The sequence below is a fragment of the Vicugna pacos genome, chromosome 22 (assembly GCF_048564905.1).
Source record: "Vicugna pacos chromosome 22, VicPac4, whole genome shotgun sequence".
In the NCBI taxonomy this organism is placed as follows: domain Eukaryota; kingdom Metazoa; phylum Chordata; class Mammalia; order Artiodactyla; family Camelidae; genus Vicugna; species Vicugna pacos.
In genome coordinates, this window is record NC_133008.1 from 25,552,646 (window position 1) to 25,577,791 (window position 25,146).

The 25,146-nt window shown below is 41.3% G+C and overlaps 2 protein-coding genes and 1 pseudogene across 8 annotated transcripts in view; 2 read left to right on the top strand and 1 right to left on the bottom strand.

Moving 5' to 3' along the window:
- LOC116285083 (uncharacterized) overlaps window positions 1-25,146 on the bottom strand; it is a 75,952-nt gene that overhangs the window by 15,678 nt on the left and 35,128 nt on the right. For 2 of the 6 annotated variants that reach the window (XM_072947622.1, XM_031689554.2), the window contains exon 1: window positions 1,381-1,540. The exons of 1 other annotated variant lie outside the window; for it this stretch is intronic. The gene's annotated coding sequence lies outside the window, so the exon portion shown is untranslated. Of the gene's footprint in view, window positions 1-1,158; window positions 1,541-25,146 lie in introns of those variants that run through there. 3 more of the 6 variants (XM_072947617.1, XM_072947616.1, XM_072947619.1) reach the window with 3 other exon arrangements.
- Window positions 705-1,539, top strand: LOC102527399 (olfactory receptor 7G3-like; annotated as a pseudogene).
- On the top strand, window positions 6,267-23,248 carry ZNF317 (zinc finger protein 317). Of its 2 annotated transcripts, none has more exons than XM_006206254.4 (8): window positions 6,267-6,560; window positions 10,699-10,754; window positions 17,128-17,250; window positions 17,598-17,737; window positions 18,221-18,347; window positions 18,855-18,950; window positions 19,438-19,520; window positions 20,050-23,248. In XM_006206254.4, exons 3-8 carry the CDS (start codon window positions 17,220-17,222, stop codon window positions 21,367-21,369), a joined length of 1,797 nt encoding a protein of 598 aa, XP_006206316.1. In that variant the 5' UTR covers window positions 6,267-6,560; window positions 10,699-10,754; window positions 17,128-17,219; the 3' UTR covers window positions 21,370-23,248. The 2 variants fall into 2 exon arrangements, with proteins under 2 accessions (XP_006206316.1, XP_072803716.1); XM_072947615.1 differs by having other exon boundaries at window positions 6,267-6,440.

Here is a 25,146-nt window from a genome sequence, read left to right on the forward strand (position 1 = left end):
GAAGATTTAGGAGAAGACATTTAAAAAGAGAGAAACAAAGTCCTTAAGGCATGAATAAGCTCGAGGAGTTTGTAGAATAGAGAACCCCCTCTCCCTGGTGAGCTGAAGTCCCCTCTGCAGAGCTGACCTTACAGCTCCTTCCAACTCTGCCTTCAGTGACAACCTACTGGTAGCTTGAATCTGGGGATAGGGGGGAATTTGCACCACAGAAATGGACCAGTGCTACAAAGCAGACCATTTACCGACTTCCCAGCAAACCACTGACCCTAATTTTTGGTTCCTTCATTTCTTTTATGGGTATAATAATGGCACCTAACTCATGAGTGGAAACAATTTCTTGGCTCACAGAGAGGGAGGGTGTGTGCTTAACATGCACAAGGTCCTGGGTTCAATCCCCAGTACCTCCATTAACAACAAAACAACAAAACTACCAGGGAAAAATTAGTCAAAAGAAATAGGCGATAAAATGACTCTTCCTGAATTTCTAGACATGGTTCACATATCTGGCTCTTAAGCTTCCTAGCAGCCAAAGAAATAAGAGAAACATAGACTTATAATAGAAAATAAACCAGTTATACAGAAAAAGCATTAGCTATTCTTGATTTAAGGGACAGGCAGGAATTTCCTCTATGAGTGTAACACTTCTGCAAGAGACACAATAGAGAGACTCATTCAACATTTTCTTATAAATCTCTCTCCTGTCCATGTATCTGGTCACTGTGCTTGGAAACCTGCTCATCATCCTGGCCGCCATCTCTGACTCCCACCTCCACATCCCTATGTACCTCTTCCTCTTTAACCTGTCCTTGGTGGACATCTCCACCATAGTCCCTAAGATGCTGGTGAACATCCAGACAGAGAACAAAGCCATCACCTGCTCAAGGCTACCTCACTCAGGTGTATTTTTTCATGGTTTTTCATGTGTATGGACAATTTACTCCTGACCATCATTGCTTATGACCACTATGTGGCCATCTGTCACCCTCTTCATTACACAGTCATCATGATCCCCCGCCTCTGTGGTCTCCTGATTCTTCTCTCCCTGCTCATTAGCGTTATGAACGCCCTGCTCCACAGTCTGATGGTGTTGTGACTGTCCTGCGCAGACTTGAAAATCCCCCACTTCTTCTGTAAACTTGCTAAGATGCTCAAACTCACCTGTTCTGATACTCTTTATCAATGACGTCCTGGTGTATCTGGTGACTAGCCTGTTAGGTGTTGGTCCCCTCTCAGCTTTAATTTCCTCTTACGCTAGAATTGTATCCTCCATCCTGAGAATCCCATCAATTGGTGGAAAGTATAAAGCGTTTTCCACCTGTTACCTGTGGGTCTCACCTGTCTGTCGTTTTCTTATTCTATGGGACTTGTGTTGGAGTGTACCTTGGTTCTGCAGCTACTCTTTCCCCCAGGAGGGCTGTGGCTTCAGTGAAGTACACGGTGGTCACTCCCATGAAGAACCCCTTCACCTACAACCTGAGGAACAGAGACATGAAGGGATCCTTGAGGAAACTCATCTCTGGGACACTTTCCTTCTCATGATTCTGTCATCTGCCTTGGGTGTGGGCTTCTAGAATGAGTCAAATGGAATGAAGTATTATGATGCCAGAGTTCCTGACTCTTCCCTTATTCAATTCTCCTAGCAAAGTGATTGCTCATGGGTTTTCAAGTCAAATATCTTTGTACTCAATCCCTCTAACCTGTATTTTACTACTTGTCATTTATCAACTAACTTAACTCTCTGAGTTCAGTTCAACACCTATAAAATAGGTAAAATACTACACACTTAATAGTGATGTTAGGGATATATCATATATCTAGGAGTATATAAGATAATTTAATACATGTGTGCAGAAATTTGTCTATATTAAGCACTCGTAAAATTAAATGAATAATTATTAGGTGTTAAAAAAAGTCAATTATATCTCAAGAAAGCTAGAGGAAAACAATCAACGACTGTGCAGTTCATGTGTTAATAGACTTGTAGTGAACACTCAATTTGCTTTCACAATTGATAAACCAATTCTCATTCCCCCTCTTGCTCTTTGAGTCATCTTCATTTTCCTTATTCCTGCTGGAATCTATGCAGAGAAACAGATTTTAATAAAGTCAATTGAGAGTTCTTATTTAATCCATGAGTTATACAGAAGTGCACTTCTTAGTGTCCAAATACATGGAGGATCTCTTTTCATTCTTTTGTGAATGGTTTCTGCTATTGTTGCATTCTGGCCAGAGAACATACACTGCATAATTTTAATTCTTTGAAATTTATTGAGATTTGCCTTATGCAGCACTTGTGGTCAAACTTGGTAGATGAACTGTTTGTGCTGGAAGATCAATGTGGATTCGAAAACGATTGAGTGCATTTTCCATATACGCCCAATAAGTCGACTTGGTTAATCATGCTGAAATCTTATTTTTACTGATTTTTTTTGTTCTCCTTATTTTATCAGTTATGGAGTGACAGATGTTAAAAATCACCCAGTGTGATACTGAATTTGACTGTTTCTACTTGTAATTTACTCAATGGACTATTGAGTACAAATTCAGAATTGTTATGTCTTCTTGTTGCATCCAATCTTTTGATCTTTAGGAAGTTACCTTTGTTATCTGTGTGTGTGTGTGTGTGTGTGTGTGTGTGTGTGTTTAATAAAAGTACTGGGGATTGAGCCTAGGACCCTGTGCATGCTAAACATACGCTCTACCACTGAGCTATACCCACTCCTGTGGGTGTTTCTGCATTAACATTTCCTTTGTCTGACAGTAACGCACTATAGTTACACGAGCTTTTTCTGGTGTCTCCCAGGTGATCAGAAACCTGGCTGCAGTCCCTACTGGATTGCTTCCAGTTCCCCTCTGTTCCTCAGAGACACCCTTTTGGGGTACCAGCCCAAAGACGGGGGACTGTTAGTCTTTACCCTAATCCTGCAGACACTTAGGTAAAACTCACACCGGTCCCTCAGTTGCCTCTTCTAGACTATCTCAAGGGTAAAACCAGCCCCAGTGTCTGGCTCATCTCTCTGGAATCTTGTCCTCTCCTAATCTCATCCAGTGATTTCTTTTTTTCCTTTCTTTTTTTCCCCCCTTTTCTTTCTCTTTCCCAGTTCCTTACCCACCCACCCCACCTTTATTGAGATATAACTGACATATGACATTGTATAAGTTTAAGGTATACAATGTACTGGTTTGCAAAATGCTTATATATTGCAAAATGCTTTCCACTACAGTATTAGCTACCACCTCCATTACAATATATAACTACCATTTCTTTCTTGTGGTAAGAACATTATGATTTACTCTCTTAGCAACTTTCAGCTATATAATACAGCATTATTAACTAAAATCAAAAAACAAAAACAAAAACAAGCTATAATCACCACAGTGTAAATTAGATCCCCAGAACTTATTCATCTTATGGCTGGAAGTTTGTACTCTTTGACCAGTATCTCCCCATTCCCACTTCCTCTCTCCAGAGCTCCTGGTAACCACCATTTTATTATCTGTTTTAATGGATTCCATTGCAGTGATTTCTTACTAGTATTTAGATCTTTGGTGCTTTTTAGACACAGTTTTCTAAATGTACACTACGTGCAGATTTTCATTGCCTTTCAGTTGGAGAGTTGGCCCAAATTTCCCAACCAACAATTACCAGCATTGGAAGTCCTGTATACAGAGCATTAAAACAATGCTCTCTTAGGTTTGAAGCTAAATTTCTGTACCAGCTAAATCAGCTTTATGGATGAAACTGTCCTTGCAAGCAGAAGTACCTATTTTCTGCAGCGTGTTCCGTGTGCTCTCAGAGAGTGGGGTGGGGAGAATGCTTGTATGAATTGGGGGGGTGGGGGGGCTGTTTCTTGTCTCTATGGTGTAATAAAAAATATTTGGTCTTTGTTCCCGGTTTCTGGCACAGAACTCCTAAAGCCCTTGGAATCTCCTGAGTGATAAGAGTGTCTTTGGTATGCTAATGAGATAACTCTTGATTAAGTGGCTCCTGGAGAGTTTCAGGGCTGCTTGCCAGAAAGCCCAAGCTTTGATTAGAGCGTTGGAACTTACAGCCCCAACCCCTCCATCTCCCAAGGTGTTGGAGGTTGAACCTATTACCAAAGACCAGTGATTTAATCTATCATATCTAGGTAATGAAGCCAACATAAAAGCCTAAAAGAATGGGGTTCAGAGACCTCCAGGTTGTCGAACAGGAAAGCATCTATGTGTTGGGAGGGTAGAGCACCCCAAACTCCACCCAGACAGAAGCTCCTGTGCTCAGGACCCTTCTGGACCATGTCCTGTGTATCTCTTCACCTGGTTGTTCATTCATATCCTTCAGAATCCTTTGTAATAAAGCAGTAAGTAAGTAACTTATTTTCCTGAGTTCGGTGAGCTACTCTAGCAAATTAATCAAACCAAGGAAGGGACAGTCAAGGGAACCTCCGATTTATAGCTGGTCAGTCAGAAGCACAGGTAATAATCTGGACTTGCAAATTGGCTTCTGATGTGTGAGTGGGGGAGGGAGGAGGGGGGCAGTGTTCCAGAACGGAGCCCCTTGCCTGTAGGGGTCGGATGCTATCTCCAGGTGATAGAGTCAGAATTGAATTACACTGCAGGACACTCAGCTGGCGTCCAGAGAATCTTCTAATTGTTTAGTGGGGGGGGGGGGGGGAATCTCCCTCCACATACACTCACTTCGTGGCCAGAAGTGTCAAAAGTGATGCACTGAGTGGAGTGTGAGATGAAAGGAGACACACAGGGGAAAGTGAGTTTTTCTTATGACCCACAAGCCTAAAATATTTACTATGTGGTCCGTTACGTTATGAAAACTTTGCTCCTCATCCTACCCTGGCTCTTAGCTGAAATCTGAGACTCTTTTCTCAATTTTTATAACTAAAGTTTTATGAATCTCATGTAAAAATTCTACAGGTTGAGCTGCAGTGTTTCAAATAAACGATAACAAATGAATACTGATGAATAACTCCAAGGGAAAATCACGACGCATTTAAAAATCCTTTGAGCCTGCTTGCTTGTTTTCTGCCTATCAGAAGGAATTCAGGTTTTTCAGACGTTTCCGCCCAACTTCTAAAGCCCTGGTTCTCAATGGGAGGTGTTGAGGGATTTCACCATGACTCCCCCCATCCCCGACTTTGCCTCCAATCTCAGCACTATTCACCTTTGGAGCCAGGTATTAAGTCTGTTATGGGAGGCTATCCTGTGCATTTTGGGGTTTTTGGCTGCATCCCGAGCTTCCACCACTAGATGCCAGAAGCACCCCACCCAAACCAAGTTGTGACACCGAAAACCAAGTATTGCCAAATCGTTCCCGGTTGAGAACCGCTGCTAGCAGGGTCGGGGCGGGGTGGGAGTGGGGTGGTAAGGAGGTAAACTGAAGACGGGGGTAAGGCGTCTTAGAGTGAACTAGGCATTTATATACATGGTTCAAATAATACATAAGGGAGAGTGAACGGCATTGAGTTTTACCTGTGCTGCTGGAAAACCTGACAGTTAATTCCCCGCCTCCCAGGCTTTTGTGCAAAGAGCCTCCCTTCCCCGTAGGAGTATAAGACTCGCTAAAGACCCCGTTGTTTCCTATGACAAAGCCAGACACACTTTCCAAATCCACATTTTTTTTTTTTTTTTTTGGTTTCAGTAATGAGTAGATGAACTGTCCTCCTCCCCGACAAACTAGGTAGACAGAGAGAAACATTACCTGTTCGGCTATCAGACTCCCCTGGTTACAATAACAAAACCAAATGTATAATCCTCCCACCTATAATTTTCCTATACGTCTCTATGAAAGTCTAAGGCAAAACCACTCTCCAGAGACACCCTGGTCCTTGGACCTGGGGTGTTTTCCCTTGGACAAGTGGAAAGATGGGATTGCTATTATTCGAAGTTGAGAAGATGGAGCCATGAGTTTGATTTGTGGCATTTTCATGTGTTTGTAAAATATCCACGTAGAGAATATTTCATTCCGTCTGGAATTCATGGTAGACGAGTGGGGTTGTGGCTGGAAATTTGAGTCTCGTATATAAACAGTAAGAGTCACAGCTGGCACAGAAATTACAAAACGACAAGAAGCCTGAGACTGGGTCCAGAGGCACTCCAACAATCATAAATTGGGGAAAATGTGCGTCACCACCAACAGACCCCATTTAGGCACTGCCGCCATGCCGTCTAAACTCGAGGACTACATTTCCCAGAACTCTCTGCCCCTTGCTTCCGGGTTAGAGGCCGGTTATGAAGTTCCTAGACATTTAGAAGGCGGAAGTGAAGCGGAAGCCATTACTCTCGAGAGGCGATTGCCGCTATACACATGGGCAAGAGGGGTGGTCCACTGCGGCTTCCTCTGAACTTTTGGTCCCCGCGGCCGACTCGACTTTACGTGTGAACTCCTCGTCCCTTCGGCAGCAGCTTCCGGGGCCTCCGCTCCCCGTGATTCTACCCTCAGTCGAGTAAGCCCCGGCTTCCTCACTTAACCCTTTACTCCCGGCCTTCCTGAGGACAGGAAAGGCCCACGGGAGGGGAGGAGTAAGGGGGAACGGGGACCTGGAACCGGGAGGCCAGGCACCCAGGTGAGGAGTATGTTATAGACCCTGTGATCATTGGTATTAAACCGCTTATGACAAAGTTTAGGACCACTGTATTTAGCGACTAGAGGGAGGCAGTGGTGAACTGGTCCAAAAAACCTTACGTCTTGGGATGGGGACGGAAAAGCCTGGCCGGAATGAGTTTAGGACATTTTTTGGGGGTCAGGAATTGGAGACAACAAGGATAAACTACCCACCTTTTGCTTTGTGGTCAATGTTGCCTAGTATTAATTGGAGCACACTGGTTTTCTTTTTGTAGCATTTGTCTTGAATGCTTTTTACAGTTAAACTTTTCTGCGTACCTATCTTAATTAAATTTTAGTCGACTGTCCTGTAAATGGCCAATAACTAGATTTAAAAATTCGCTTCAACGTTGTTGTTTCACTTGAGAGTTAGTGCATTAATTATTGTGATTACAAATATTTTGCGTTTTTACTGTCTGATGCCTTCTATTTATCCTTTTCACTTAAAATATTCTTTTAATGGAACATAAGACATACAATGCCAAAAAAATGAAAACACAGAAAATCAAAAGAACAATAATGCGAATCCACAAACCAGGCCAAGAAGAGTAAGATTACAAAACCTCAGAAACCTGTATTCTGAACTGCGTCCTTCTCTTTCCCCATGATTTACTTTGTGGATTTTACTGCTCATGTTTTCTCAGAAATGTATTTCCTAATTGTTCGTAAACCTACCCATTCTTTTTCATATACATTGTAACTTAAATTTTAGTCGGTTTATGAAGTTCCACATACTGGAGTTTTGTTTTCAAGTTGTGTTGAATCTGTATGTGAATTTTGAGAATAATGGCATCATTATGCCATTGAATTTTACCATCAATTAATTACGTCTTCTATGATGCCTTTCAATGAAGTTTTAAGAGCATCAGCAAAAAAGGATTTAAGGATTTTTGTTTTGGGTTTTTTTGGCTGGGTTTATTTCTAGGTAGGTAAATGTTTATATTTCCCTTTTGCATCCTGCACATTTTGTATTATTTCTTTGCTGCACAGGCTAGAGACTTCCAGTAGCAAGTGGAAGTTTGGACAGCAAACTTCAGGCAGTGCTGTATTAAGGGGAATTAATTTGAATAATGTTTGCTGGAGGCTTTTCGGGGGGAAAGAGGAGGCATAGTATTTATTAGGTAAAGGAAGATCCCTTTTCCTACCTAATTTGACTGTTTTTGTCCAACAGCTGAAGGCTTTTAATGAGTGATATACCCCTCTCCCTTATCTACTTTGGTATGTTGATGTATTTCAGTCACCTTAAATTATGCCTAGTCTGTGAAAAATGCTAGTTCTGTTCGTGCATTGACTGAATGAAAAATTTGCTTTTCTTATTTACTTGATAATGTGAATTAAACCAATTGATTTTGTAACATTACATTAAATTTGTATTGGTAAGTTAACTAACTTGGGAAAGCATACGTACTTTTTTTATCATTTTTGGTTTCTGTTTGCTAGTATTTTTGTTGGATGATTTGTATCTGTGTTTGAGTGATATTGGCTTGTAATTCCTTTTCTGTTTTCAGGTATATGCCAGCCTCACACAGTGGGGTGAGAGTATTCCTTCTTTTTTCTAAACCGTGGAATATTTTGCCTAAGAGTAGGATCATTTGTTTCTTAAAAGGCAGTTGTACCAGGAAAAACCATGGAGGTCTGGAGGTTTCTTTGTGGAAATTTTTTAAGCTGTTGTTTCAGTCCCCTTAAGAGTCATAGGTACTATCCTGCTCAATTCTGCTGTGAATCTGAAGCCGTTCTAAACAAAATAAGTCTATTAAAAAAGAGAGAGAGAGAGAGAGAGAGAGAGCCATAGGTACTACTCAGCGATTAAAAAGAGTAAAACAATGCCATTTGCAGCAACATGGATGGACCTGGAGATCGTCATTCAAAGTAAGCCAGAAAGAGAAAGAAAAAGAACGTAGGTATCACTCACATGTAGAATCTAACAACAACGAAAAAAAAAAAAAACCAGAACAGGACACTAATGAACTCATCTGTAAAAAAAATAGACTCCCAGACATAGTAAACAATTTTATGGTTATGGGGGAAAGGGGGTGGGAAGGGATAAATCTGGAAGTTTGAGGTTTGCAAAGGTTAACCACTGTATATAAAAACAGATTAAAAAACCCAGAGTTCTTCTGTATAGCACAGGGAACTATATTCAGTATCTTGTAATAACCTTTAATGAAAAGGAATATGAAAACGAATACATGTATATATATGCATGACTGGGATATTATGCTGTACACCAAAAACTGACACATTGTAACTGACTATACTTCAATTTAAAAAAGTCACAGGGCATCCATGTTCTGTATGTCGTTATGGTAAGTAAAATTTCTTAAGGAATTTATTCATTCTATCTAAGGCTAAATTAAAGAGTCAAAGTTGTTAATAATGTGTTCTTATATTTTTAATGCTTGCTACATGTATAATGATTTTTCTCATTTTTCATTCTTTTATTTACATGTACTTTTTTTTTTTTTAATAAATCCTGCCAGAATTTTGACAAGTATGTTTTTCTCGAAGAACTTTTGGCTTGATTGAACCACTTTATAATATGTATATTTTCTATTTCACAACTCTCTGTTTTTATAATTTTCTTTCTTTTACAATTTTTGCCATGTTTCTTTACAATTTCTTACCTCGGGTACCCTGCACACCCCAAAGAACTGCAGCGATAGTATTTTATTATATTCAGTTCTAAATACTACCAAGTATTATGACTCCTTTGACATGTGAATTTGGGACTTTTAATTTCCATTTCTGTGACTTTTTCTGGTTATTTTTTGGTTATTGTTTGCTAGCTTCATTGCACTGTGGTCAGAGACTGATGGCATTTTCTGAGACACACAATGTGACCCATGTGTGGTTGGATTTTATAGTTAAGAAATACAATTTCATATTTGTGCAGTCTGCATGTAGCTACTGACTTGAATGCTTGAACTGTATTAGTGAGAGCTCTGGTAGTGGCCTAGTCCATTCGCCTTAGAGTTCTGCCCTCACCCTGTTTTTGAGGCTGTAACATATGTAACACACACATACATACATAGCTTTTTACTGGATTATACCTCTTTTCCTTATATAATTCTTCAGCTTCCTCTATTAGCTTTTTTGCCTTAATTCATTGTCTGATATTAATATATTTAAACCAGATTTTTAAAAAAAGTATTTGCCTTGTATATCTTCTTTTTATTTCCATTCTTGTTGTATCCCTGTGTTTATGATAGCTCTTGTAAACAGCATAAAACTGGGTTGTTTTACTCTATTTTGAGAATATCTATTTTAGTTGAAGCATTTGGTCTGTTAACATTGTGTATTAAAAAATTTGGTTTTTAAATTTGTTTTTTCTCTATCTCTTTGAATTTCTTTTCTTTTGAGTATTTTTTACTCAACTTTTTATCTCTGCACATTTTGAATTTATCTACATATTTACATACATACTGAGTTTATTTATGTCTATTTTAGTGGTTACCCTGGAGAATTCTTAATCCATGCTTGTTCATTAAATGTGGATTTCTGATGCATGTTATCACTCTCCTGATTTACATGGTTTTGTGATCATGTGTGTTAACTGTCTTTTTTAAACCTCAGAAGAGATTATTATTATATGAAATCATTTTTAGTTTCATTATATGCACACATTTGCCACTTTGTGTGCTTTCTTTGATTTCTGGACTCTTTGGTGTAAGTTCTGATCACTCTTTACTTTGGATCCTTGATTATTTTTCTCCCTGAAATACATCTTTTAGGATTTCTCTTTCCTGTGAATGGCAAGCCCAAATATACTGTTATTTTGCCATCTTAATGGACATTTTGGTTGTTAAAGGAGTGTATACTCTTTTTCAGAGCCATGAAAATGTTCCACTATCTTCTGGTTTCCATTGTTGCTAGCAAAAAGTCAGGTGTTGGCTATAATGTTTATTTCTTTAAAGCAGTGATTAAAAAAAAAAAAAGTGTGCTCTTTAGACCAAGAGCATCAGCATCACACAGGAACTTGTTGGAAATGCATATTCTTGCATTCCACACCCCAGATCTTCTGAATCAGAAATGGGATGGGGCCTAACAATGTGAATTTTTTGGTTTCTTTTTTAAAATACATTTTCACTGTGTTTTAACAGGCCCTCCAGGTGATTCAGATGATGCAGCTTGAAGTTTGAGAACCGTTGGTTTAAAGGTAACCTGTGTTTTTTTTCTCTGACTGGATCCTTGATTATTTTTCTCCCTGAAATGTATCTTTTAGGATTTCTCTTTTCTGTGAGTGGCAAGCCCAAATATATTGTTATTTTACCAGCTTAATGGACATTTTGGTTGTTAAAGAAGTGTATAAAAGAATAAAATATTCTTTTTCCTATTGGCATTCTCTGGTTCATTGGTATTGTATCTAAGTGTGGTTTCTTTGTATTTTTAATCTGTCTTCTGAAATGAGAAACCCACAGCTACTGTATTTTGCAGTATCTGCCTGTGCTCCTTCCCTCTCTTCTTTTCGAACTCCATTTAGAATCCATGCAGTCCTTTTCCCTCTGTCCCCCGTGGCTCTTAATCGTCTTTACACTGATCATCTCTTTTCTGTGTGTCCTCATGTTTATGCTCTAGAAGAGGTTTTTAAGTTTAAGCTTGCGTAAAAGTCCCCTGTAGTGCTTGTTAAAGCAGATTCATCAGTCTACTCCAAAGAGTCTCATTTAATTGGACTGGGATTTGAACTGGGCATTGGAATTAGTAAAGCGCTCTAGGTGATGTTTATATAACTGGCTTGAGGACCACACTGTGTGATACTCTAGGGGAAAAAAATTTTTTTTGGCTGTGTATAATCTGCTGAAGCTATTTACTTAGTCCTCTCCATGTGCCTTTATTTAACAATTATAATTGTCCTTTTAGAAATCAAAATTTTAAAATTTCAGAGTATTTATTACTAGCTTGTGAATGATTTTTAAAGATATCTGTCTCTGTTTTGTGTTGCACTTAGAATAGTTTTTGAGTGGAAGATCTAATCAGGATATCTGGATTGCCTTTTGGAAACAGAAGTCTTAACCTGCCCTTTTATTCCCTGGGACATTTCACCTGGTTGGTTGAAAGCTTGAAGATAATAAAATATACAGAAATACTGATTTACAAATGTAACACATTTCTGGACTGAGAAAAATGGCACACAGTGTTCTCACAACTATTGGTGCTTTGTCTGTGTCTATGAGAATCACACTGACAGAAATAGTTCCAGCAAGGGTAGAAGTATCACTCCTTAAAGTAACAAAAGAAACATTCTCTCTGTAGTATCTACATCTGCAAATTCTGAATAGCTTGAGATAGTATTACAAAATTGAATATGGAGTTTTTAAATCAAATACTGGAAGAATTATGGCCACAAAGGAGAACTCATAATAGAACATTTTTAAGGGTAAAATTTGTGTTGGACCAAAAAACTGATGAAGGAGGCAGATCTTCTGTAATAGTGAGAAGCAGGGGTGAGGTTAGGGTGAGGGAGACAGGAATCCTAGGGTGCGGAATCCAAGGAGGCATTAACCCTGCACTTGTGTGATGCAGAAAGCGCCTCTTTGAATTTTGTACTCCAGCAACCTCTCTTCCCCCACCCTAGTTGGCCCTGGTAGAGAGAAACACGGATCCCAGTGACAATGGGGTAAGAGTTGTCAAAATGAAAAAATGGAACTGATTTCACTGTGTTAGGAAGAAGTTAAGAGAGAAATTAACCTTAGTAGCTATTCTTCCATCCCCTTTATTTGTGCTGATCTCAATCTGATTATCGTGGTTTTGTTTCATGTATCATGTAGAAACAGGGCTCAAAGCTCCTTTAACAGATCCCGTAACTGTTCCTGGGTCCCTCTGCTCCACATCCAGTTGCTTAGATGCTGAAGTATTCCTGCTCCACCTGTGTTCAGGCTCCCTGATTCTAGCTCTGCAAGTGTATCACCAGATGAGCAGCAGTCCAGAACCTCGCTCTGGCCTCTGGTTTGCATTACAGTGAGACTGACAACATCCCACAGGTTGGAAATTGATGAGTGCATTCTCCAGGCTTGAACCATCTGTGTATCTGTCCCACACCGGTGGTGGTGGTGAATGGTGGGGGCCAAAGTGTGGCTAAGCCATACGACTGTGTCCTAGCTCCTGGGTCAGCAAACATCTCATAGGACATGAAGGGACTCTTCCCCCGCAAGTTCCATAGGACCCCCCCCCCCACCTTGTGGTCTCACTTTTCTCAAGATACTGCTTACCTCCCAGGGAAGTTGTGAGGATTAAGTCAGAGTCCCTGGAAAGACTCAGGGGATACCTTGTACATAGTAAAGCACTGCATGCTTTATTTGTCATGTTGGTATTGATGTTGGCAAGAGAACTTAGGGGACAGACACTGGAGTAGAGATTTGTAAATTGAGAATTGAGGAATAAGTGGGAGGTCAGGGTGGAGACCTTGCACTTCCGTGATGCTAGGCCTTTGTTAACTGAACTAGCCTCTCCTCAGTAGTTGGACCCAAAGGCACAGTGAGAAAGAGCTTTGTAAATGAGAATCACCTCTACTTGGGAAGAAGGGCATGGATTGTTCCAAGTTTGACCAGAGAAAGCTTGCAATACCTCTTTATACCCAGAAGGTGGCAGCACCTGATCTTGGAGCTGTAGGTACCGTGGTTTCTAGTATGAATGAAAGATGGTTAACATTTGTGTATTTTCTCACTGCTTAAGGGGAAAGAGAGGGGAGCTAACATTTGTAGAGAATCTACTGCATCAACAAAACTGTTTCACCCTCACTGTCCTCACTCAGGTAGTAGTTAGTCAAATAAACTCCCTTCCCACCTCCCAAGGGAGGAATGAACTCAGGCTTTGCAGTTAAAGAAATTAGAGCTCAGTTCCCACCCTTGCCACCTGCTGTGTACTTTTCTGGCAGTTACTTACACTCTCCGAGCCTGTTTGCACACCTGTGATGGTGCTGTAAGGCCTATCTGATTGGTTTCCTGTGGGGTTCTGGGAAATCCAACACTGGATCGTGCTTAACATAAAGTGGGACCTGGGTTCCAACCAATGGCAGTGCTGTTCAGTCTCTTTGTAAACTGACAAAGAGAAATGCAATTACCATTATTACTGTTACTTCACCCACAGTTTCATAAGTTGTTCCAAAGAGTATTTTTAATTTTTGTAATTTACTTGCATTTTATTATCTCTGATGTGTTCATATTTCTAGAAAAAAGGTTAAGACTGGTGTTTGGTAACATTTAATTACAGCTCAAGGAATTAAACAGCTTGCCCCTTATTTTCCAGTTAACAAGCTATAAAATTGTGTTCTATTTCTTACCATATTTTACACTTATACTCAGTTTTTGATTTGAAAAGAAATTAATTCACCAACTTGGCAAACAAGGGTTTTTCCCCTAGCATATGAGAAATATGCCGGTAGCTAAAGAAACTGCAAGTAAAGCTGTTTGGAGAGCAGTTTGGCTACACTTACTGAAAGGCTTGAAATGTTCATCAATGCTGACTAACCATTTCACTATCTAGAAATTCATTCTAAGGAAAAACTTGAAAAAAATCTACAAAAATTTAGCTGCAAAGATTTCTTCCAAGTGTTGTTTTTCTACTTGTGAAAAATTGGAAATATTCTAAACATTTTACCATATGATCATTTCAATAAATGTGCCTGTTTAGAAGCATATAGAAAATGAAGACATTAAAACGGCAAAACATTAGGGGGAGGATATAGCTTGAGTGGTAGAGCACAGGCTTAGCATACATAAGGTCCTGGGTTCAATCCCCAGTACCTCCTCTAAAACCGAATAAATATAATTACCTCCCCCTAAAAAATTAAAATAAACAAAACGGCAAAACATTAATGAAAATGAAAAGGCACTATACAAATAGTATAGCTGAATCTAAATTTCACCTGCAAAAGAAGATGCAAGAATATCCAATATTTTTGACAAAGAAGAACAGTGATGAGTGACATGTTGTCTTAGATACAAGACAGTAAAATAATGTGCATTAATGGAGAATCAGACAACCTATCAGTGGGATAGAATCTTAACTCCCTCCCCCCTGCCCCAGCCCCCTTGCCCCCATAGAGGCTTCACGTGTATATGGGTGGCTTGGTCTCTTTAGGACTTCAAAGGTGTTTGAGACTTATCTGGGGGAAAAAGATACAACTGTGAGATGGCAGTAGCACACACAAGCTTTATCAGGCGATGCTCTGAGAGGTTAGCAGGTTGCACATGGGGACGCCTCTCCAGCAGGAGTCTGTCCAGGGGCTAGGATGTGATGGGAGGGGCAGGAGGGAAGAGTGTTTCTCTACTCAGAAGGGGGGTGAGTAAGGGACCTTCTAGGGGGTGGGGGGGTGGGCTCTAGGACCTGGCAAGGAGTCTCTGGGAAGGAGAACTCTGAAGGACAGCAGAGTTTTGAAGTCTTAGACTACAAAGCCTTATCTTATTAATAGTTAATAGCTGTGCTGGGAGGTTCCGTGGGGTGTATTAAGCAGGCTCTAAATGGCTAGAAATTTCCTTGTTTTGGCTATTTAAAAATACATGGATATGTAAAATTTTGAGTTTGACACCAGTGGGCTTTTGAGCTGATGGATCTCTGCCTTTAGTGAGGAAGTAACCTAGGGGCCAAGACACAGAAGTCTTTTTGGCTTATTTATGTAATAGTATTATGGAAGAGCCATTTTCACATTGATAGGGAAAACTGGAACTCTTCAAAAAATGATGTTGGGAGAATTGTATACATTTTCAACAGAATTATCCAAATGGTTTTAAGAGCTAAATACAAGACAATAAAAATATTGGAGAGAGTGCTTCATTGAAAAAATTAAAGCCTATAAGGAAAAATGCAGGAAATTGTGAAAATGTTGAAATACTTATCTACATGAAAAATAAAAATTTTTGTACAACAGGTGATATGAACAAAGTTAAAAGAGAGGCAACAGACTGAGAGAAAGTTCTAGGTACTGCATATAAGTGGAAGACACTTTTTGTTTGTTTTGTTTTTTGTTTGGGCTTTTGTTTGTTTTTTTCATTTGAAGATCTAATTGGCTTTATTAGGTGATTTATGAATTGGGCAGCATCCATCTAGCAGCTGGAAGGGTGCTCCTCAGCACTGTTAAAAAGACTGCCTTCCCTAATGAATTGCTTTGTTCCCTAATTGAAAATCATTTGACTCTGCACATGTAGATCTATTTCTAACTCTTTTTTTCCATTGACTTTTTGTCTATACTTATTCCAACAGCTCTTCATTACGGTGGTAAAGTTAGTAGTATGAATCTTCCAGGTTTGTTTTTCTTAACATTGTTCTTGATCTTCTAGCTCTTTTGCATTCTGGTACACATTTTAGATTTGGCTCATCGATGGCTAGAAAATAACCCGCTGGTATTTTGATAAGGACTGCGTTGTTTCTGCAGATGAATTTGAGGAGAGAGAATAAATACCTTAATATATTAACTCTTGCATGAAAGTGATACAGCTCCTCACTTATTTAGGTCTTTGATTTCTTCCAGCAGTGCTTCACAGTTTTTATTGTGAAGATGTCCTGTACGGCTTTTATTTGATTTATTCCTAGGTATTTTGTGTATCTTATGCTATTATAAATGGAAGTGTTCTTTAAGTCTTTATTTTCCAGTTCTTTGCTGAGGTATGTTTTTCAGTTGTGATGACTGTTAAATGAGATGCAAGATTATTTCCTGAAAGTAAGGGTAACCTAAGACAGTTTGGGGCTTAGAAAAACTGGTGAGATTTTTATATGGTTTTTGGAGACTGGAACATTGGAATGCCCCATATGCTTTTCTGTAGTGTAGCCGCTCCTGGTAGAGTTACAGTGACTTTGAGTTTTGAAAGCTGCTAGTGTGATTGTGTGTATGTAGACCTGTCTTTCCAAGTATCTCCAGGGAGGAAACAGATGGCTGGGGTCATACAGGGCTGGTCTTTTGTTCGTTAGGGGTATAGTAGGCAGATTATAGGAATTTGGACAGAAAATGGTGGAAGTGTTAGATCATGATGAATCTCAGCTGGTAGGTGGGGAGTGAGAAGAGGAATTTGCTGTTAGAAGCATGGGTGGCCTGGAATCCCCTCTAAGCGGGAGAGTTCACGTAAGAAGGATGTTTGGTAGGAGGTTTTGTCCAGAGAGCACATTTCTGAATCACTGTGAGGTGCAGCTGATTCTCGTGATGACAAGGCCTGGGTGTCTCTGTTTGTGATACCAAAGGCGTCAGAGATCAGAACACAGTCCTAGGTGCATCCTCATGGATACTAGAGCTGTCCTAACCCACAACAAGCCTTGAAGTTGAAGAAGTCCTGGGGCCCAAGTGTTTCATGAGTGACAGAGTTTAACAGAATTGTGTGTGATGACAAATTACTTGGGAGGGTGAATCTGAATCTTACTTGAGGTAGGTCAGGGACCTTCACCACCTCGAGGTTTTACCTTAGCAGAGTTAAGGCCCAGGATGAGACAGAACTTGCTTCTCAAAAGGAAGAAATGCTGAAACACAGCAGTCAGAATTGTCCTGTGAGCAGGAGAGACAGAAAGCCTTGGGCCACTCCTAGTAGTCTTTTTCTCATTCTCTACAGATGCTTGCTCCAAGAGTCCCATGAGAGCGAGAGAGTAACTTCCTGGTGCCGGCGCCCTGCTGTTCAGGCAGATTTACTACCATTCTCAAAGGATGGCAGCTCTTGGTCTGTCTCCCACATGTGGTAAGTTCTCCGGGTGATGAATGCCCTCAGAAATCAAGCTTAGGTGGCCCCTGCCACTTCACTGCGGGCAGGGATGTGCACAGCTAGTGGGAGGGCTGCCAGGTTAGAAGTGGAGGAGGATGCATGAACGGAAAGGGGGTGGGAGTGAAGTCCTGGGAGCCCCACAGGTGGCTGCTGCTGACTGAGAGTCTTTGTGAGCTTGGGCGAGGCAAGGGGATGTGTAAGGAAGGATACAGGTAACTGGTAGCCATGCAGCATCCTATTTACTATTTTGATAAATATGGGGCAGTTTCCTGATTTTTGAGTATTGGGCAGGCTTTCATTCTCATGGGTCTTCTCTCCTCTAGCTGTGTCCACTCGGGAGCCTGCCTGTATCCATGAGCCAGAAATTCCTCTTTCTTCAGAAGACCATTCCTGTCCCCAGGATGTGGACCTGTTTGTGTGTGATGGCCTGGAGCCCCATACATCAGCCAGTGTTGGTTCCCAGGTACACCAAGTTCTCAAGGCCCCTGAGGGTGGCAGAGGCACTTCCCTGGAATGCCGCCGGTATCACATGTTAGAATTCTTTTAGATCTTCATCCAGGCTGATCGATACCTACCTGATCAGGTGCAAGAGAAAGAACCAGAGATGGTTGTGAGGCTGTCCTGGTATCAGGGATGTTATGGGAAATGACTTATGTCACAGCAGTTTCTCTCATAATATAGCTCAGAGCTCTCAGGCCAGGGTAGAAGTGGAAAGAGGTTTGGTCCTATGTCGGAGCTGCATGTGAAGCAGTGAGCTAGGATGAGATCATCTCAGAGAAGAGAAGACACCTGAGGACTGACTTCTACAGTAAATGTTCAGACCCCAGAACCCCATATTGGAAATCCCATGTTTAGAGTCTCTCATGTTGTTTTTAGGCTCAGCCATCTTTGAACCCAGATGTACATGCTGAGTTCTCACTGACCCCAGATGTGTGTGGTGTTTCAGGAATCAGTGACGTTCCAGGATGTCGCTGTGGACTTCACCGAGAAGGAGTGGCCCTTACTGGATTCTTCTCAGAGAAAACTGTACAAAGATGTGATGCTGGAGAACTACAGCAACCTTGCCTCAGTGGGTAAGGCTGGCATCACTTCTTCACTTATTAATTCATGAATCAAGTGTTTTTGTTGTAAGTACTTGCTGTGACCCAAGAACTGTGTGGGGATTTGGAACACAGTTGTTTTGTTTTGTTTTGCTTTTTTAATTTACAACACAGCATGTTTGTTTGAACAATTATGAACAAGCTGACCTGGTGCCGGTCCTGATGGTATCTCCCTTTAGATATTGAGACCTGTCCACTGTTTTGACCTGGGAAGTTGTCACGTATGTCTGAGCTTGGGCATAGCTTTCTGAGTTAAGAAATCCTCATTCTTTTGAAGGGCAAAATGTGTGGGTATTTATGGTTTTGTGTTTTATGAAAGCCTTTCACTGTGTTCCTTAGAAATTTGGCACCATCACTTTGCTGCTTCTAAGTCAGACTTGTCCACCTTCAGAACACTGAAGACCAAAACACTGACCCCAGACTAATGGAAGGGGTTGTCCTCTGCACGATCTTCCCTCATGTGTCTTTCCCCGTGAGTAGGGTGTCAGGTGGGCAAACCCAGCCTCATCTCCCACTTGGAGCAAGAAGAGGAGCTGAGGACAGAGGAGAGGGAACTTCACCGAGGCACTTGTCCTGGTAAGCACCAGGCAGGCACAAGTCCTTCAGAATCCGCTCTATCCAGCGATGGGATGATGGCGATCCATTAGGAAATTTCACCCACGGAAGTTTGAAAATGCTCTTTCCCGTTCACTGCCCCCGCATCCTCTCAGAAGTCTTTTGGTCTCAGTGTCCCTTCATCTTTGAATTGGACACATCCATGTGAGCTCTCTGTCCCATTCTTTCACACTCAACATGCCTGATCGCACTCTTAATGTCATTACCAATGTCAGTCTTTAAAGGATTACTTCTCAGTGAGTCAAATTTAAATTTCTACCCCCGTTACTGCGAAATACCGCACACAGCCAAATTTTCCAGTCATTTTTAGTCATGTGCGTTCTCCCCTTTCACATTCCCTTTCCTTCTTTAGGGTTAGTATTTGCAAAGAAAGCCACCTGTTTTTGTCACCATCATCCCACCATTTTCTTTCTCCAGCAAGTTAATATTTTTTTCCAACTTGTTTCAGATTGGGAGCCTCCATCTAAAACCAAATGGTCGATTCTTATGGAAGATATTTTTGGGAAGGAAACATCTAATGGTGTGACAGTGGTAAGATTTCCTTGGGATAATTCTGGATCTTCCATATCAGGAGAGGACAGGGGCAGCCTGAGTTAGAAAAGCAGTTCAAAACCAGGGAGGTAGCAGTCCCCGAGAGGAAACTGAGTATTACCCTCTTGGGGAAAACACTAAACATGGCTCCAGACTTCTTCATTTCAAGTTCCAATGGGTAAATATTCCTACAGCTGTGTCTCAGATGTTGACTGCTGGGGCTTAATTTAAACAGTTAACATTAAGTATATGCAAAACCTTTGCAAAGGCTACACACATGGAGGCTCAGGGGCATGGCATTCAGCTGTGTTATTTGACAGGGCCCAAATGGGGCAGGAGCAGTACTTTTGCAATGCAAATTATGACATCATCAGTCATGATGTGCTTCTATTCATGTCAGTTTATGTGGGGATGTTCTTAATCATCAGTCATGATGTGCTTCTATTCATGTCAGTTTATGTGGGGATGTTCTTAGGAATGTCATGAATATGAGAAATGCTTTCATCAACGCTCACCTCTTAATCAACAGGAAAGAACTCGCCTTGGAGAGAAGCCCACTGACTATGCTGACCTGTTCGAAGTCTTCAGCGTGGGTGCTCATCTTACTCAGCATATGGGAAGGCACGCTGGCAAGAGACCCTATCACCGCCGGGACTACGGGGTAACTTTCAAGAACAGAGCACACGTAACCCAACATGTGAGCATTTACAATGGCAGGAAAATGCATGAATGTCATCAGTGCCAAAAGGCCTTCACCACGAGTGCTTCCCTCACACGGCACAGGAGAATACACACTGGGGAGAAACCCTACGAATGCAGTGCTTGTGGGAAAGCTTTCAACGATCCCTCAGCCCTTAGGAGTCATGCAAGAACTCACCTCACCGAGAAGCCCTTTGACTGCAGTCAATGTGGAAACGCATTCCGAACCCTCTCCTCCCTGAAGATACACATGAGGGTTCACACTGGGGAGAGACCTTACAAGTGTGACGAATGTGGGAAGGCATATGGCAGGAGCTGCCACCTGATTGCACACAGAAGAACACATACTGGAGAGAGACCCTATGAGTGTCACGACTGTGGGAAGGCTTTCCAGCATCCCTCACATCTCAAAGAGCATGTCAGGAACCACACCGGGGAGAAACCCTACGAATGCACGCAGTGTGGAAAAGCCTTCCGATGGAAGTCTAACTTTAACCTGCACAAGAAGAACCACATGGTGGAGAAAACATACGAATGTAAAGAATGCGGGAAATCGTTCAGTGACCTCTTGTCACGGCGAAAACACATGAGAATTCATATTGTAAAGAAACCGGTTGAATGTAGACAGTGTGGGAAAGCCTTCAGAAACCAGTCCATCCTTAAGACACACATGAATTCTCACACCGGAGAGAAGCCGTACGGGTGCGACCTCTGCGGGAAGGCCTTCAGTGCAAGCTCAAACCTCACCGCGCACAGGAAAATACACACTCAAGAGAGACGCTACGAGTGTGCCGCCTGTGGGAAAGTCTTCGGTGATTATTTATCCCGGAGGAGGCACATGAGCATTCATCTTGTAAAGAAACGCGTTGAATGCAGGCAGTGTGGGAAAGCCTTCAGAAACCAGTCGACCCTTAAGACACACATGAGAAGTCACACGGGGGAGAAGCCTTACGAGTGTGATCACTGCGGGAAAGCCTTCAGCATAGGCTCGAACCTTAACGTGCACAGGAGAATACACACCGGCGAGAAGCCCTATGAGTGCCTGGCCTGTGGGAAAGCCTTCAGTGATCATTCGTCCCTCAGGAGTCACGTGAAGACTCACCGAGGAGAGAAGCTCTTTGTGTCATCGGTGTGGAAGAGGCTCCAGTGAGACATTTTCCTTGAGACAAACACGAGAGCACGGTTGTAAGGAAGGCAGGAGGCCTTGATGAACTCATCTCACGGGGCACAAACGAATACCTGCTAACTTGGGAGAAATCTAATTTGTGTAATGACTGTGGAGAGACAGGTTTTTCCACATCACTTCAGAGATAACGTGAGAACTCACAGTGGGTGAGGAGACATGTATCCGTGGTGTGAAGAAGCTGTCAGTGTATGTTTAGCTTTTAACAAGCACGAGAACTTAGGGTTAGAAACCCTAGTCTGGTATTTAATGTCAAAATGACTTTAACACCACCTTGCACCTTCTGGGACCAAGAGTAAGCACACAGGGCGGATCTCTGTAAACTCATCAAGTGGATTAGCCTTTCCTGGCCTCACTGTATTCCTCATGAGAGAAAAAAACAGTAAAGAGAAAAAAACTGCAAAATAAGGAATGTGGGAAAGTCGGTAACAAGGGCCAGCTGTTTGTACAGTGGCAAACTAAGAATAGTGGTTGCATTTTTAAAGAAAAATGTGTGAGAGAGACCACGTGTGGCCCACAAAGCCTAGAATACTCATTATCTGGCCCTTTACAGAAAAAAATGTGCCTGTCCTTGGTCTACAGCAGTGGTTCTCAACTGGGGGTGTAACTTTGCTCCCCAGGGACGTTTGGCAATGTCTGGAGACATTTTGGGCTGTTAAAACTGTGGGGAGGTGCTACTGGCATGTTTCGGATGACAGGGATGCTGCTAAACATCCTACAAAGCACAGGGGCTCCCCATGGGAAGGAGAAATTATGGGCACCCAAAATGTCAGTATTGCTGAGGCGGAGAAAGCTTAGCCAGCAATACCTCCATTTTTATGCAACATGTGGGCACTCACACTAGGTGAAATTTTTATTTAAAAGTTAAAAATTATAATTAATAGCATTCCTTCAGGAAACACATGATGAGAACCCACTCTGCAGACAATCCCTATGTGGCGATAATTTCAGCCACAGCCCTCACTTGTGCATAGAATTCACTCCCCAGTGGGATCTCTTAAGTCAGTATGAATTGCACTTAACCGCCAGTCTTTCATCTTGAAAATGGACGCTCGCTCATTAATTTTCAGTCTTTATTTTTAAGGTTATGCCCTTCCAAGTAACCCTTATGCCTCATCACAGGAGGTTTGTATATAGTATTTTTACTATATAATTTCATCCTTGATATGTGTTCATTTCCTTTTGGACAACTGCTTAACCAATGGAACTTTTTAGAATAGTTACCTGCTTTGTAACATGTGGGTATTTTTAGTACCTGTTTGTTACAAGTGTCTAATTCAAATGCATTGTGATCAGAGCAGAATGTCTTCATCAGATGGATCCTTTGGAATGTTTTTGGCCTCTTGTCCAGCCAAGAGTAACATGTATATAACATAATATATACTGTAGTTGCTTCTCCAGTATCTCTTCTTTCTTATAAAGAAAATCCAAGTTTTGTCTGATCAGTAAAGTGTGCTATTTTTAAAAGTCTCTTACAGATTTTCTTGGGACTGGCACAGTCCATGTCCCACAGCCTGGCCAGTGACAAGCAGATGTCACTGTATGGGCTGTAAGAAAGCTCTTGAAAAGGGTCATTTTTACCTGGATTCTTATCTACGTTTTTTTTTCTTCCCCCTTGCTCTTCCCCCACCTCTCACCTTGCAAGGAGATCTAGTACCTAGTGTTAAAGATCTGCTTTGTGACTGTGAGGATGCAAGCCTCAGGCTAATGGGGATATTGCAGAAAAATCACAATGATCCTGGCTTCCCAGGTGGCCTCTTTGAGTGTCTGCACTTGCCCTGGATTTGTTATTTCCAGACTTCGTATTACATGAGAAAAAATAAAACTGATTATTGGTTTAAGCTGATTTGGATATTTCATTGTTTAATCTGTTTAATAATTGTTTTATTGGCAGCCAGGGCGGGGTGGGGTGGGGCCTGCTCTACCCAGCTGGATGCTCTCTGTAACCCATGCACCTGGTAATTAATGAGGTTGGATAGCTGCTACATGTGGGTATAATCTGCTTATATTTTTAACTATACTTATAATTATACTTAAAATTGTTAGATATGGGTTTTTAAAATCTTTAAACCAAGTTTTTTGAACTGTATTTCAAATCTTTGATATACTTAAAACATTTACTTTCTTGACTTGTGTTGAAATAACTACTAGTTTTCACAAAGCCCTAAGAAGTAGGTACCACCAATATCTTCCTTTTGCCTATGGAGAATCTGAACTGAAGCAAGGAAGTTTAAGGTTACTTGTGTGAGGCCAGCCCATTAACAAGTAGTAGTCCTGGGTTTCGGCCCCAAAAAACAAACAAAAAAACCCAAGTAGTAGTTCTCTTTTATGTCAGTGCTATTTTATGTCAGGCCCTGGTCTATGCCCTGACTCTATAGCAGTGAATCAGGATTTTGGCCTTCATGGTGCTCACGTTTTATCTGGGGTTGAGGAATGTGATACGCAAATGAGTAAAGTGTATATCAGATGGTGGCCCATTCAGTGCTGGGAAACTTAAGCATGGTGATGATGAGATGGATGTGGGGATTCAGCAGAGCTACTGAATGGACAGGGAAAGCCTTTTGTTTAAGGAGACATTTGAGCAGAGACAATTAGCTGCAAGTGTGCGCCCTATTGTAATCTGGGGAAGAGCACCCTTTGCAGTTCAAAGGCTAAGAAAAAGAATTTTGCTTGGGACAAAGGGGCCAGTGTGACTGGAGTGGAGCAAGCTTGGGAGTCACAGAAGGTGATGAGGTCAGAGCTAGGCTGGGGTCCTGTTCACATGGGCATCTTGTGGGTTAACTGGAAGGACTCTGCCTTTCATTCTCAATGTAGTGGAAAGTCAGTGGAGCGTTTTGGATAGAGGGATGACAACTTCAATTTCTGTTTGTAAAGGATCACAGTGACTTCTGGGTCGACAGGCTAAGTAGAGGGACAAGATACAAACAAACCTTTTAGAAAGCCGTTGCAGAATTCAAGTTAAATATAGTGTTGGCCAGGTTATTAGTAGTAGGGTGTTTTGAAAATCACCTTGAATACGGCCACAGTTTCATTTTCACTTCCAGAGAGTAATTCTTGGTATTATTATCCCACAATTCATTTAACTATTGCTGATGTACAGTTAGTTGCTGGACTATTTCAGTCTTCCCCAGTCATGAACAATTCTGCTTTAAGAAATTGTGTGCAGGCCTTGCGAAGCACTGGTGAGTTATTCCAGGTGTGAAATTGCTGGCTTGTAAGATTGTGCACGTTGAGTTTATCATAATGGCAAAGTCATTTCTACAGTGTTTGTGTGATGATACCTTGGGTATGTGTCGTTTTATTTAAAACAGGTTTTACTGGAATGCAGAAAAATGCTTAATTCATACGTGTATAGCTAAATTGTCACATGAACATATCCATGTAATCAGGCAAGGAAAAAAAGTATTACCAGAGTTCCTGATACCCCCTTCTTGCCTCATCCAAATGACAAACCCTTCCTTACTCCCCATAGGTGACCAACATTCTGACTCTTGACAACATGGCCTGGGTTTTTGTTTCTGAACCCTATACCAAATGATCCATACAGTGTATGTTTTTTCATCTGTCTGAATTTGCCCAATATTTTTGTGAAACTGATCAATAGTTTTGAGTATCTCAAATAGTAATATGTTTAATTGTGTTCTATTGTTTGACTATTCCCGCAGTTTATTTAAGCGGTGTTGATGAACATTTGACTCTCCAGTTTGGGGCTACTGTAAATAATGCTGCTATGAGCATATTTTA

Excerpts from the sequence above, each read along its gene's own strand:
- ZNF317 (XM_006206254.4), top strand. The coding sequence starts at position 17,220 with ATGGCAGCTCTTGGTCTGTCTCCCACATGTG. Across the intron at positions 17,251-17,597 it reads TGGTCTGTCTCCCACATGTG|CTGTGTCCACTCGGGAGCCT; the intron begins GTAAGTTCTCCG and ends TCTCTCCTCTAG. Across the intron at positions 17,738-18,220 it reads CAGCCAGTGTTGGTTCCCAG|GAATCAGTGACGTTCCAGGA; the intron begins GTACACCAAGTT and ends GTGGTGTTTCAG.